At 40.9% G+C, this 15950-nt stretch overlaps 1 protein-coding gene across 24 annotated transcripts in view; it reads left to right on the top strand.

The window, feature by feature from the left end:
* UNC80 (unc-80 subunit of NALCN channel complex) overlaps positions 1-15950 on the top strand; it is a 186052-nt gene that overhangs the window by 23335 nt on the left and 146767 nt on the right. For 22 of the 24 annotated variants that reach the window (XM_075829678.1, XM_075829670.1, XM_075829676.1 and 19 more), the window contains exons 15-17: positions 1802-1955; positions 5149-5297; positions 6991-7157. In XM_075829678.1, the coding sequence (XP_075685793.1) occupies positions 1802-1955; positions 5149-5297; positions 6991-7157 (470 nt within the window). The remainder of the gene's footprint in view (positions 1-1801; positions 1956-5148; positions 5298-6990; positions 7158-15950) is intronic. The other 2 variants (XM_075829675.1, XM_075829661.1) reach the window with 1 other exon arrangement.

Below are 15950 nucleotides of genomic sequence, written 5' to 3'. Positions count from 1 at the left end.
TGAGGGGTCTAATATAAGAGTCTACTGAATAAGGAGATTGAGACTGGGTGTGGGAAATGTGCTATATGAGCAAACGCCAACACTGGGGTAAAGGGAGGAATCCTATGAGGGACTAACACTGAGCTGTGTGTTTTATAAGTGTCCAGGCACTATGGGTCTATGTGTTTTCAAATGCTAGGGCTAAGTTTGAGTCCCAGTCTGGTCCTGCCTGACAGCATGGGTATGGGTCAAAAAAATGTGTTTTATTAGGGCCCTAATGTGGATTAGGGAGGGAGTGCTCTATGAGAGGCCTGACAATGGATTGGGGTGGGGTGGACCGATAATTAGGTGTGGGGGGTGATGTCATGTATGATGTTTACACCTGGAGTTCAACATCAGCAAAATAAGGAATGACACAAAACATGCGATGAAGTGATGCCCTGCACATTTTACTGTTTTGTTTGTCTCTTTTTGTTAGGATGGTCACATGACCAAAAAGCATGTCCAAATAAGTCTCCTGACTTTTGCCTTGGCTCTCATTTACCAGAAGTAAGGGCAAGCAAAGTTTTGGGCATGAGCTTTATGAGGGCCCTGATGGAGAGGGCATTGCAGATGCCATAACTGCCAGGAAAAGCCAGCAGCCCAAACAGTAAAGGGCAATGAATCTCTATGTTCTTCACTGTCAGAGTCACAAAAACACATGCATTACGGACACCATTACAGCCCTGCCCTGCTATTCTACTTCAGCTAAGGCCTAATTTACATGAGCGTGTTCGGTCCGTGATATATGGTCCGTATGTCGGCCGCATTTCCTGGACCGAACACACTGCAGGGAGCCGGGCTCCTAGCATCGTAGTTATCTATGACGCTAGGAGTCCCTGCCTCGCTGCGGGACAACTGTCCCATACTGTAATCATGTTTTCAGTACGGGACAGTAGTTCCATGGAGAGGCAGGGACACCTAGCGTCGTACATAACTATGATGCTAGGAGCCTGGCTCCCTGCAGTGTGTTCAGTCTGGGAAATGCGGCCGAAATAGGGACCGTATATCACGGTCCGAACACGCTCGTGTGAACTAGGCCTAAGAGAGGGAAATTATTTTGAGGCATTTTCTGATAGTGAGGTCATCCCAAATGTACACTTTAATGAAATTTATATTTTCTTTTACATCCCATTATTGCAAATGCTCTGCAGATTTTTAGCATCAGATACGTATGTAGCCAACTTTATATTGACTCTGATAACTTGCTGCAGCGTGATATCACACAACAAAAGCCATTGAAAAGTCATTAAAAAGTCAAGTTAAAGTTTCTTGAAACTTGTGTTAATGTGTTAAAAGTCAAGATAAAGATGGCTACATCTGTATGCGATATGTGTACTTGCATGCACTTGACATTATCATTGCTTGATAATAAATTTAACTGAAGTACACAGGTTAATATATTAGGAAATTGTGTTATCTGCAATTCCCCAATATACTCCCAGCAATACTCTTGCTGCAAGAGCAGGAATGCTGCAGGAAATGTCATTTCCCTATCCTTTTTCTCCCACTTTCAGTTATCGTGTTTCTGTTTCTGAGAGCATGTAAGTGTATTGAACTAACCTGTGTACTTGAAGACGGAAGGTATTGTTGTTTGCCTTCCCAGACTTTTTAATATCATCTGGGTGTTCATACAGATATGCACTTGGTTGCCTGTCAAGATGCAATTATTTGCCTTTCATACCTGAGGTTCATGGCGGCTATCGGATATGAAAGGTATTTTCTATACTGCCATCTAGAGGTGAAATAGCTAAATGTATTTACCCTTGTTTTTACTTTGCAGGCACAAAACTGTCTCACTAAGCTATATAAACTGGATAAAGTGCAATTCCGGCAAACAATGAAAGATTATGTTAATAAAGACTCTCTCAATAATGTAGTGGACTTTCTTCATGCACTTTTGGGATTCTGCATGGAGCCAGTGACCGACAGTAAGAGTAAATCAAGATCAATATTTTATCATATACAGAATTTTAGCTTAAGAAATAACATTATAAAAGTAACAATATTTTTATTGTATTAACCGTAACCCCTTCAAAACATAACAATTTTGAGCCTTGAGGAAGCAGCAATTTTTTTTTGATTTAGGGTCATAGCTTTTCATTTTTTCCATCGACGTAGCTGTGTAAGAGTTTGTTTTTCATGAGGCGAGTTGTATGTTTTTAATGGCATTATTGTGGTTGCATATAACTTATTGGTTAATTTTTATTCCTTTTTTTAAGGAGGGAATTTAAAAAAATGTTTGCATTTTAAACGTAAGCTGTTCACTCTTCAGCATAAATAATGTGTTATATAGCATCTATAGGGACATGAGTGCTAGACCCAAATACGGTAAAAGATGTATAAACGTTATTCATTTGCATTAAAAGCATGCGTAATAGTTAAAAAAGGCAAGGTACAGACCACATGAAAAACAATGAGTGAGAATGATGGACAATTATCTGGTCATATACAGAAGGAAATTAAGTAATTCACCAGACCTTTAAATTAAGTTGTAATAGTAGGGGCAGGATGGCAGGAGTGAAAACAAAGAAAGTAAAGATTCAATATCATCAAACTAATACATAGGAAGAACCTATAAACCCTGCCAATAAGGCAAGTGCCTAAGACCAGTAGCCCTGTATACTCAACACACCGGACACGCGTTTCGCTTAGAAAAGCTTCGTCTGGGGTGGCTGGCAAACAACACAAAATATTTAAAGGTACCAGTGGCCAATGAAACACAAGAGAATAATTAACTACTAATAGGGTAAACATGGTCAGCTACCATGTGATGTACAAGGCCCTCCAACATGGATCACACACATCCCATGTGTTATCATTCACCTACGGATCCACAAATACATACACAACAAATACACCAAACTACTAGTGATCCCACCTGAAAATAAAACGTAATAGATGAATGAGCCACACCTAGGGGCAAAAAGTAGAAGATGTCTGGAGCAAAAGGTGTTGATTGAAACACATAGTATATGCTCCAGCGTTTGTGGGCAGAAACAGCAGCATCCCTGGGTGGGGAGTAGCCATGGTAGGTCACGGGGGGCGTCAGCAACAGGAGGGATATGTAAATAGACAATAGAGCTGCCAATGGCTAGCTCCTCCCAGGTGGGAGTAATAGCCAATAGAGAAGTGTAATACCACTAAAAAGTGGTGTGGTGATGGCCAATGGGAAAGTGCCGGCGCTAGGGAAAAGAGTCATGATGTCACAGGATGACATACAGTGAGGGGCGTGTCATGAAAAATGTCACGGAGAGAAGTACAGTGAGGGGCGTGTCATGAGAAAAAAACCGAGCATGAAAGAGATAAAGAATAATAAAAGGGACGAGAGGGTCGCACATAGAAGTGCAAAACATGTGGATAAAAATTACACATGAACAGAATGAGATGGTGGGGGAGTGACACATAAACAGGTGCAGGCAAGGACGTGAAACAATCAAATATCAGAAGAGGGATAATAAAAATACCCCTTAATGCAACAAAAATCTCAAGCGCAGCAATATCTATAAAACAAAATAAATACCCATAGAGAATGTGTATATATATATATATATATATATATATATATATATATATATATATAAAAATATATATATATATATATATATATATATATATATATATATATATATATATATACATATATATATAATGTATTTATAAAGATAAAACGTACTAGCCCGCACAAAGGAAGTGCGGTAAGACCCCCAAATAGAAGTAAGATTTATGCTCAGAATAGCTAAAACACTACATAATGTAGATATTCTCAAGGAAAACAAGCGCTAGTAATAACCAAGGTAAGCAAGACCAAGGTAAGCAAGAAGAAGACCAGCCAATAACAGTATAAAAAGGCCACCGGATATCTACAACAATAAGGGATAAATTAAAAGCAAAGAGCAGAGATAAAAAAAACAATAAAAACCAACCATAGATCAGGAAAATAACGTAATAAGCAAATCAAAAAATTATAAAAAGGGGGAAAAGGTGTTGTATTCGTTCAAACTCATCGGAGAAAGAGTTTGAAGTCGGTAAATAGATTCTGTTTCACGTTGACCCAGACGTTTCTTTATTCTATGGTACAATTATGGTGATACAAATATGTATAGTACTTTTACGTTTTGCTACTTTTGCCCAATAATAGCAAATTTCATGGAAAAAAAGGACCATAACTTTGTTATTTTTCCGTCGAAGTAGCCATATGAGGTCTTGTTTTTTTGTGAGACGAATCATATATTTTAAAAGAGACATTTTGGGGTACATATAAATTATTGATTAGCTTTTAGGAATTTTTTGCAGGGGTGGAAAAAAATCTATGTATTGTGTTTTGTGCTTTTTGTTTTTTTTTTAATGTCGTTCACCATGTGGATTCAATAACATGTTAACTTTACTATATGGGTTGTTATGATTATACCTATACCATTTATGTGGGGGTTTCTTTAGAACTTTATACAAAATAATGTTTTTTATTTATTGTAAACACTGTTTTAAAAAAATGTTTCATAAACTGTATTAACATTTGTTGAATTATTTTTTTCGTTTCACTTAGGGACTTATATAAGGCTTTGTTATACACAGTAAGCCAAAGCATTAATGCCTGTCAGTGTAAAACTGACAGTCAATCTATTAGCCCGTGCCTTTTGCCTTAGTCATATAGCCATGGCAGGCCTTGGGACCTGTGTAAGGCCCCCGGCTGCCAGGACAACCCATCAGTGCCCATTCTGTAGCCACTTAGATGCCGCAGTCACCACTGACCATCTATAAGGGCTCAAATGGCTGGGATTGGAGACATCTCGTTGCAGCGGGATGTCGGCTGTATGTTTTAGCCGGCAACCGCTGTTGATGGTATGGGCACAGTTCCTGTGTCCGTGCCACACACTGGGCATACCATTGCATTTTATTATGGTCAAAATACTGCAATGAAGATGTAATAGTAAACCCATTTGCGCAAAGGGGTTAAATTATATATTTTACCACGTAACTGAAATTGGCAATTTATGTAATTGTATTGTATTGATTTTTCCACTGGATGGATTCATCGTCAGTGGAGTCAGGGCTTTGTTTTTCATAACATTATCTTAAAAATCATAATTTGGTTTCTTATTACAATGTCCTGTCTCTGTGTATTTACAGATAGGGCTGGTTTTGGAAATAATTTTGCCACAATGGACAATAAATCTACAGCTCAAGGTGTGGAAGGCATTATTGTAAGTTCCATGTTTAAGTCTCTGATCACCCGCTGCGCTTCAACAACACATGAGTTGCACAGTCCAGAGAACCTGGTAAGACGATCAACCACTTCATGATAGGAGTATTTTGGGTATTATTGACCAGACACTGTTTATACATTTTTGGTATGCCTTGTTTCATGGCTATAATCTTTTCTATTTAATTGTCAAGCTAATTATCAGGGTCAACGTTCAAAGAAATAGTAAAAAACTTCATTCATATTCAATTACTTCTTGCTGAGTTCTCTGCAACTCATAAAATCTCCATAGACTTGAAATGGGAGAGGTGAATTGCTCATAGAAGCCACTGATAAAAACTTCAGACATTTTACAAAACCAGAAGACGTATCCATAAAAGAAAGCCTAAAAAAATGAACTGAACAACAAATTATAATTTTTAATTTCATGGTTGGGATTAGGGCTATAGGTGGGGTTGGAAGGGGATTTATTGACAATATCACACAACACAGGTACAAAGGTGCAAGGATCTACTGTTCTGAAAGACTGTATTCCTCAAGTGTATGACCCCACAGGTCTATAGAGCTATGGGGGAAAGGCTTGGCCTGCTGGTACCATATCATCCAGCTTGTCAGCACATTGTTAGCTCAGTTCCAGCCTCTCCTTCCCCACTGCTCACTCTTCTTTACCATGACTCTGGACTAATAGGCGATAAAAAATATAAAATGTCATTGGATTATTGCTCACGCGCACTGCTGTGCTGGATATGGCACTCATAGAATTCTATGGGCCATACTGTACATCACAAAGAGGCACAGAAAAAAATCTATGGTATGCTTCAACATATGTTGTATTATGGAGATTTCATCCTCTAGTTACGTTGCTTCTAGTAGAGAATATGGAGGCACCACATTGCGGAACACAGAGTTCACTATGGGTCCATACAGCAGACCCATTGTGCAGTCTGTGCACCACCATATGGCTCTATACATGTAGCATTGCTTTGTGAATGAACCCTACATTTTTCTGAAAGATTATAGATTAGGGCTCACATACTTTACCACATTTTACCGTACCAGCATGGGAAATCTGTGTGGATCCAATATAATTTGATATATCTAAAACCTAGAAAAAGGGACATAAACCTTAGATATAGCTCTGCAAACACGTACTTGGTTGGATATCCCTTACATTATACAGTGTGTAAAGGAGAGGGTAAACCCATGTACGGACCTCAGCATCCATGCAATGTTGGCAAGGATTTTAAACTTAATCATTGTGTCATTTCAAGTTTTGCAACTTTCTTATGCACATAGTCCTTCAATACCTTGCCAAAGCCTCACTTCAAACACTGGTCCACATTTACTAATGCTATCTAATAGGTAGACATCCTAAACTTAAACTAGGCAGGCACAAAATGCACCAAATTTATCACAGTGGTGCATACTGTATGATAACTTTGGCGCATTTTGCATGACCTGTTGGACACTTTTCCCTTTATTATACTAGTTTTAATTAGCTTATTTTGTGTCACAATATCATGGCAGTTTTATTTTTGGCACATTTCTAAGACAGGCCCCTTTTGGGAAAACCACTCCCCATTTTCTCTAAGCCACACCCCTTTCTGGACACTTTTAAAAAGTGTCTAGTATGGTGCAAACATCACCACTTTCTACACCCAGAAACAGTAGTAAATCTGCCTTAGTGTATTGTGGTGCTGAGTATCATTTCTTATTTTGTCATTATCTCATTTGGTGTCACTGTAATGTCCGGTATTTCTTCTTCCCAGGGATTGTACTGTGATATTCGACAGCTAGTACAGTTTATCAAGGAAGCTCATGGCAATGTATTTCGACGTGTAGCTCTCAGTGCCTTGCTGGACAGTGCAGAGAAACTAAGTCCAGGGAGAAAATCTGAGGATTCACAACAGGAACCGAGATCTTCAGCATTCAAAAGGTTTGAGTATTATAGTGGGAGTGTAGCACCTTGCTCACCTGCTGAAGCTATGCTTGCTTGATGCTTTACTGCTTGATTTGCTTTATTATGTTATGTTGTTTTTACCTGCTATATTTTTTTGCTAATTCAGTTTTCTTCTTCTGGCTATTATGAGGCCTGTGTTTTATTATACATTTTATGTTACAGACTGAGCATTAAACTGTAGAATCCCCCTGTAATTTTTTTAAAATAACATAGCAATATATGAACATGCAGGGTAGCAGAAATGTACCTATATTTCCATGTGAATACATAGGTGTTTACATATAAGGAAATAAAAAGACTGAACAAAAAAACATAATTCCAAGAGATTTGTTTAATTAGTACATTAATATATTAGGGAAATTCCCTAATATAGTGTTATTAGTACAGTCATTACCTTAACCATCATATATGTTCCCATAATAATAATAATAAGCAGAGGGTTCTGGGGTATTTAAAGTAGAGTTTTACTTTTTATTAACAGTGGCTATGTAGTCAATATGTTTGTAATACATCTTCATAATGCTTTTTAGGGCAAAGCCACACGTGGCGGAATTCCTCTTGAATTCCGCAGCGGACACTCTGCAGCGTTAATCCGCAGCGGAGCCGTTTGTCCATTGACTCCCACTTTTATTTAGCAGTGTTCGTTTAGACGATGCGTAAAAGTCCGCTGCGGAGCATAGGCTGCGGAGCGGAATTTGGTGTCCGCAGCATGCTAGGGCTGTTGCGGAGTTGTGGCGGACTGGTTGCGGACTCATGGCGGAATTTCTCCATTGACTTCAATGGAGATTCTAAATTCCGCAATGAAGTCCGCAGCTGTCATGAAAATGTTATATGTGCTGCGGATGCGTCTTGCTTTTTTGACATGACATTTCTTCATTCTGGCTGGACCTATGTATTTCTAGGTCTACAGCCAGACTGAGGAAGTCAATGGGGCTCCCGTAATTACGGGAGCGTTGCTAGGAGACGTCAGTAAATAGTCACTGTCCAGGGTGCTGAAAGAGTTAAGCGATCGGCAGTAACTGTTTCTGCACCCTGGACAGTGACTACCGATCCCAATATACAGCAACCTGTCAAAAAAATAGAAGTTCATACTTACGGAGAACTCCCTGCTTCTGTCTCCAGTCCGGCTTCCCAGGATGACGTTTCAGTCTAAGTGACGGCTGCAGCCAATCACTGGCTGCAGCGGTCACATGGACTGCCGCGTCATCCAGGGAGGTCGGGCTGGATGCCGAAAGAGGGACGCGTCACCAAGACAACGGCCGGTAAGTATGAAATTCGTTTACTTTCACTAGGGAAAGTGCTGGCCCTTCTCTCTATCCTGCACTGATAGAGAGAAGGGAAGCACTTTGACCGCAGTCCGCAGCAGCTAGTCCGCATCAATTTACTGCACATTTTGGGCAGATCCGCCGCAGAATCTGCAACGAAGATTCTGTGCGGCATTGATGCGGACAGTTTCGGAGGAAATCCGCCACGTGTGGGCATGCCCTAATTCTGCTCACTTTCATCGACATGCAGCTAACTGCTGCTGGTGGATTATATTTGCAATACACACCATTGTGCATTTAAAGTTCTAGCTCGATCTGCATCTTGTTGATGGTTTCCAGGTAGCAATAGGTTTTATATACTAAACCCAGTAAAAATAAATAAATATACCCTCCAGTTTTACATAAATATGTTACCTTAACTGGGACATGCATAGTTAATCTAGCTGGTGCCCTCCTTTTCGCTTATTGTGCCGCCGATCCGCTGATTCCCATGAGCGTTGCTGGCCAATCCAAGAGCAGGGTAGAGTGTCTCAGACTATTAAAGCACAGTGTGCCTTCTGTAGTCTGAGATGAATAGAATTCACTGAAAAATGGTGATCCCTTATCGGCGCTGCTGCTCTCTGATAGTGTGTTCGTGGCAAGCCGTGCTATTGGGTGAACACTAGTGATGTGTTTTGCAAAAACGGGTCTGTGACCACGAAGATGGAATACAAACTATTTATTGCAGTGTTTTTAAATACCGTGGGTTAAAATGTATAAAAGCTGTGTGAGAAGCGCTGTAGTCATCTTGGATGAAAGAAGAAGGGTTGAGGAATCCACGGCTCAGTGGCACAATAAGTGAAAAGGATGGCACTAGATATATTAACTATGCATTCCCCAGTTACGTTTATGTTTTTATGTATAACTGGAGGGTCTCTTTAAGGGTGTTGTGAGGTTAATCAGCACCAGAACTGGGCCCTGTTTTAATCCTTAATATGGGACTCCCTCACCTCTTAAAATTCCCTTAGTACAGGTTGTTTCTCTTTTCTTCCCCATCAAGACAGGAGATAGCAAAATTGATATGGCTACAAGGCAACTTAGAATTAGTTCAAGCTCACAATCACAGGGTTATTTACTCTGACTGCATCCACCCGCACGGCTGAATAGAAGTGTTCTACTCTGCCTACTATATACTCTTCCACTTTTTTTTATATTACCCTGTGAAAATATGTTTGTACTTGGATAGGATATATCCCCGGCTGTGTTGGGAGATTTTAGATAAACGTATGCTCTTACTATATACCTCCATAACATTGCTATAAAGAGATGAGCATTTCAGCAAACACGGCTGTCTGATTTACAAATGAAAAATAAGAAATGCAATAAATTTTTTTGCTTTTTGCTTTTTTGAGCCTTAAAAGGGTTGTCTAGTTTAGAGATCCCATGTTCATATACCATATTATGGACTTCTGCGTTAATAGAGGGGGGTCCTCTGTTCAGGATCCTCATCTCTTGGCCAGGCTAGAGACCAGTTACAAAGAATCTCTGGAAGACCTGTCCTACATTACACAACTTATGGATTTGAAGAGGTACTATGTGATTCTTAAATTCTCCTGTGGTGGCACTGTAGGGAAATGAAACACTTACTGTTAAGTTTCCCCACAGATTACATCTAGGGCTTCTAGCAGGACAATATTTTCTGATCAGAGAAGAGACAATTTTAACAAGTAGAGATTATCCAAGGCGGACGGCTCTCAAGGCAGTGTGCTCTAACCAGTGGATTGAAAGCCACATGTGGCTCTTGTGCCCCCTGCTTGTGGCTTACCAGTTATTGTCAGCTACAGATACTATTGTGAACAAGTATTACCAGGAACTTCATATCATTACTAGAACTTAGGACTAGAGTCAGATCAATATAACTAGCAGTTACTGCTAGAGTAAAAACTTTATCCTACAGTCATATCTTTAGCAAACTTTTGGCTTAATACTACCTTAAGGATTTGAAAGTGGCTAGGAAACTAGAAAAGGAAGGGGACATCTGCCTTATAGCATGTCATTTAGGTGGGGTTCTAGGAACATCTAGCGAGTAAGGGGCAAGTTGGTTGATCTTCCCAATTTTAGAAAAAAGTTACACTTTTCTCATACATTAAGCCGTTATGGTGTAAGTCCATATGCTGATATGTTCAAACCGTTCACTGAAATACTAATCATGGATGGAGGTCCTTGGTAACGTCACACCAAACAATTGCACATCTACCCTTTTAATGTAACTGTGCACTATCTTACAGTGCTAATAAATGCAGCATCGCAGACACAAGCTTGCTGATCCACGGTCAGGGCCGACGTTAGGGGGGGAACTGTGCAATTGTCAAGGGCCCCATCCTCTCAGGGCCCCTTTTCCACTATAGCAGTCATAGCGGCTCCTACAGGGACCAATGCATGAGGGGACCCATGCCGACCGGCACATAACACTTATGGGGGGACCCATGGGGAGGCCCGGTGCTAGCGACTGCCACATTCAATAATGTGTATTTATGTTACAACATCCAGTTCAGCAACATTCTGAATTCATTGAATAAGTCATTATGTTACCTTATATTGATTTGCTCATTTATAGGGTAAAAGTTTATGTTTTTATTTGGTGAACCTTCTTAATTAATTATTAGAGAAATTGGAATAACTCTCTTTAAGGCAGCCAGCGTAATCTCCCAACACTAGGGCTCTGTTCACACTGCATTTTTCCTGTACGTTTGACATATGCATTGGGAAAGCTTCCGGGGTATAGGTCAAATGTACCCATAGACACCTATTATACCGACAGAGGCCAAAGAATTGTCCATTTGGCCTCCATCGGGCAGTATAAGTCGGCTATACAGTTTTTTTTGTTTGCAGGATAGAATATCATAGATTACTACACTATTCTATATGGAGAATCCAGTAAAAAAATCATATAGTTTTAATAGCCTATAATTACAGATGCCATCGTATGGCATCCGTTGTTGGCCTCCAGTAAACATATATGTTGGGGAACCTCCAGTGACGTAACTATCCATATATGGACAGTTATCACTGGAGTTTCCCTTGCCTGCACACTCTCTGGGATTGTGGCCTTTGTCCTCCCCCCCCCCCCAGTCCAACAACAAGGTCTCCCGCTCCAGGCGACAACTCTGCACTGGCCAGGGAAGCTCTCCCCATGACTGTGCAATGAGGACCCCCCTCCAGCTGGCAGCGCAGCCTGGTTAAAGAGGCTCTGTCACCAGATTTTGCAACCCCTATCTGCTATTGCAGCAGATAGGTGCTGCAATGTAGATTACAGTAACGTTTTTATTTTTAAAAAACGAGCATTTTTGGCCAAGTTATGACCATTTTCGTATTTATGCAAATGAGGCTTGCAAAAGTACAACTGGGCGTGTTGAAAAGTAAAAGTACAACTGGGCGTGTATTATGTGCGTACATCTGGGCTTGTATTATGTGCGTACATCGGGGCGTGTTTACTACTTTTACTAGCTGGGCGTTGTGTATAGAAGTATCATCCACTTCTCTGCAGAACGCCCAGCTTCTGGCAGTGCAGATCTGTGACGTTACTCACAGGTCCTGCATCGTGTCGGCACCAGAGGCTACAGTTGATTCTGCAGCAGCATCAGCATTTGCAGGTAAGTAGCTACATCGACTTACCTGCAAACGCCGATGCTGCTGCAGAATCATCTGTAGCCTCTGGTGCCGATGTGTCCTCGCTCGTCTGACACGATGCAGGACCTGTGAGTGACGACACAGCGTGATCTCTGGAGAACACGCTGTGTCTGCACTGCCAGAAGCTGGGCGTTGTGAAGAGAAGTGGATGATACTTCTATACACAACGCCCAGCTAGTAAAAGTAGTAAACACGCCCCGATGTACGCACATAATACACGCCCAGTTGTACTTTTACTTTTCAACACGCCCAGTTGTACTTTTGCAAGCCTCATTTGCATAAATACAAAAATGGTCATAACTTGGCCAAAAATGCTCGTTTTTTAAAAATAAAAACGTTACTGTAATCTACATTGCAGCGCCGATCACAGGCAATAGCAGATAGGGGCTGCAAAATCTGGTGACAGAGCCTCTTTAAGCTCCTCCTCACATACACACACTACAGCAGGCAGTTTCCCACCACAAATATACTTCCCAACAACCCACCTGTAATGCCTGTACAATTAGATACGTTGCAGCCTTCCATCTGAGGTATACGTTACATAGTTACATAGTTGAAAAAAGACACATGTCCATCAAGTTCAACCAAGGGATGGGAAAAGAGAAGGGAAAAATTTTCTACACATTGACATAGGAGCTGATATTTTTTAGTTCTAGGAAATTATCTAAGCCTTTTTTAAAGCCATCTACAGTCCCTGCTGTGACCAACTCCTGCGGTGACTATTCCATAGATTCACAGTTCTCACAGTAAAGAAGACTTGTCGCCTCTGCAAATTGAAAATTTTTTTCTCCAGACGGAGGGAGTGCCCCCTTGTTTTTTGAGGAGGTTTTAGGGCGGGTTCACACATGGCGGATTTTCACTTAAATTCCGCTGCGGACACTCCGCAGCGTTAATCCGCAGCGGAGCCGTTTCTCCATTGACTTTCACTTTAATTTCGCAGTGTTCGTTTACACGATGCGTACAATTCCGCTGCGGAGCATAGGCTGCGGAGCGGAATGTGGTGTCCGCAGCATGCTCTGTCTGTTGCGGAGCAGTGGCGGACTGGTTGCGGACTCATGGCGGAATTTCTCCATTGACTTCAATGGAGATTCTAAGTTCCGCAATGAAGTCCGCAGCTGTCATGCACATGTTATGTGTGGTGCGGAGCGTATTGGTTTTTTAACATGACATTTCTTCATTCTGGCTGGACCTATGTATTTCTAGGTCTACAGCCAGACTGAGGAAGTCAATGGGGCTCCCGTAATGACGGGAGCGTTGCTAGGAGACGTCTGTAAATAGTCACTGTCCAGGGTGCTGAAAGAGTTAAGCGATCGGCAGTAACTGTTTCTGCACCCGGGACAGTGACTATCGATCTCAATATACATGTATCTGTAAAAAAACATATAAGTTCATACTTACCGAGAACTCCCTGTTTCTGTCTCCAGTCCGGCCTCCCAGGATGACGTTTCAGTGGAAGTGACGGCTGCAGCCAATCACAGGCCAAGCACAGGCTGCAGCGGTCACATGGACTGGCGCGTCATCCAGGGAGGTCGGGCTGGATGCCGAAGGAGGGACGCGTCATCAAGACAACGGGCGGTAAGTATGAATTTCTTTTACTTTCACTAGGGAAAGTGCTGTCCCTTCTCTCTATCCTGCACTGATAGGGAGAAGGGAAGCACTTTTCCTGCAGTCCGCAGCGGCCAGTCCGCATCAATTTTCTGCACATTTTGTGCAGATCCGCAGCCGTAATCCGCAACCCGGATTAGGTGCGGCATTGATGCGGACAGTTGCGGAGGAATTCCGCCATGTGTGGTCATGCCCTTACAGAGAACAGGATTTCACCATATTTTTTGTATGTGACATTCATATATTTATATAAGTTAATCATGTCCCCCATTAGTTGTCCCTTTTCAAGGCTAAATAGGTTTAATTATTTTAATCTTTCCTCATAACTTAGATTCTCCATGCCCCTTATTGGCTTCGTTGTATTTTTTCCCAACTCCAGGGCATCCTTTCTATGAACTGGAGCCCCGAATTGAACTGCATATTCAAGATGAGGCCGCACTAATGCATTGTAAAGTGGTAATATTCCCTGTCCTGCGAGTCCATACCTCTTTTAATACATGGGATTCACTGGTGTGATATATGAGTAAAATATAACATTTATTTATAACTCTCTAAAAACAGGGGTACAATCACCACTGTGAAAAAGCCCCACCGTGTGTATAAAAATGTATTAAATAATAAACTCTGAGTTCTAATTCAATTGTGAACCTACTATAGCTCAGTGTTCATAGTAGGTTCATAGTAGGTTCACATAGTGTTCATATAGTAGGTTCACAATTGAGTTTATTATTTAATACGTTTTTATACACACGGTGGGGCTTTTTCACAGTGGTGATTGTACCCCTGTTTTTAGAGAGTTATAAATAAATGTTATATTTTACTCATATATCACACCAGTGAATCCTTTAAAATTGTTATGTTGTGGGAGCACAATTGAATGTATCTTTGAAATATAGTGAATTCATCTCTTTTAATACATGACAATATTTTGCTGGCCTTTGAAGCAGCTGATTGACATTGCATGCTGTTATTTAGTTTATGATCTACAAGTACACCCAGATCCTTCTCAACAAGTGACTCTCCCAGTATAGCTCCCCCTAGGACATATAATGCATACAGGTTGTTGGTACACAGATGCATAACTTTACATTTATCTGCATTAAACCTCATTTGCCAAGTGGATGCCCAAACACTTAGTGTGTCCAAATCAGCTTGCAATTTATGAACATCTTCCATAGACTGAACAATATTACATAGCTTTGTGTCATCTGCAAAAATAGAAATAGTGCTATTAATCCCATCCTCTATATCATTAATAAATAAGTTGAATAATAGTGGTCCCAGCACGGAACCCTGGGGTACGCCACTTATAACCGGGGACCATTCAGAGTAGGAATCATTGACCACAACTCTCTGGATACAGTCCTTGAGACAATTCTCAATCCAATTGCAAACTATACTTTCTAAGCCTATAGTCCTTAATTTACACATTAGACGTCTATGAGGGACAGTGTCAAATGCCTTTGCAAAGTCCAAGAACACTATATCCACAGCGGCCCCTCTGTCTAGGCTTCTGCTCACCTCTTCATAAAAACAAATCAGGTTGGTTTGACAGCTTCTGTCCTTAGTAAAACCGTGCTGGCTGTCACTTATAATTCTATTTATTGTCACATAATTCTGTATATAGTCCCTCAATAGCCCCTCAAACATTTTCCCCCCAATTAATATTAAGTTTACCGGGGGAATACCTAGAGCCTTTTTTGAAAATAGGCACCACATTTGCCCTGCGCCAGTGCCTTGGCACTATACCAGTCACTAGAGAATCTCTGAATATTATGAAGAGGGGGACAGAAATAACTGAACTAAGCTCTTTAAGAATTCTAGGATGTAACCCATCTGGTCCCGGGGCCTTGTGCACATTTATTTTATTTAATTTAGCTTGGACCATATCTACATTCATCCAATTCAGTATATCAACTGATATATTAACATCACTGGCACCGGCTACATCAGCTGCTCTTTCTTCTGTTGTATATACAGAGCTAAAGAACCCATTTAGTAACTCTGCCTTGATCCCCTGTGACCAACTCCCCATTACCACTACTTAGGGGTCCTACATGTTCAGACCTTGGCTTTTTGCATTCATATACTTGAAGAATTATTGGGGATTTGTTTTACTATCCTTGGCCACCTGCCTTTCATTTTGCATTTTTGATGATTTTATTACCTTTTTAAAGTTTTTATTAAGCTCTTTATAACTTAAAAAGGCTACTGCTGTACCCTCAGATTT

Source organism: Rhinoderma darwinii, chromosome 6, assembly GCF_050947455.1.
Source record: "Rhinoderma darwinii isolate aRhiDar2 chromosome 6, aRhiDar2.hap1, whole genome shotgun sequence".
NCBI classification, from domain to species: domain Eukaryota; kingdom Metazoa; phylum Chordata; class Amphibia; order Anura; family Rhinodermatidae; genus Rhinoderma; species Rhinoderma darwinii.
The sequence above is the reverse complement of the archived record's forward strand: the minus strand, read 5'-3'. Positions and strand labels throughout refer to the sequence as shown.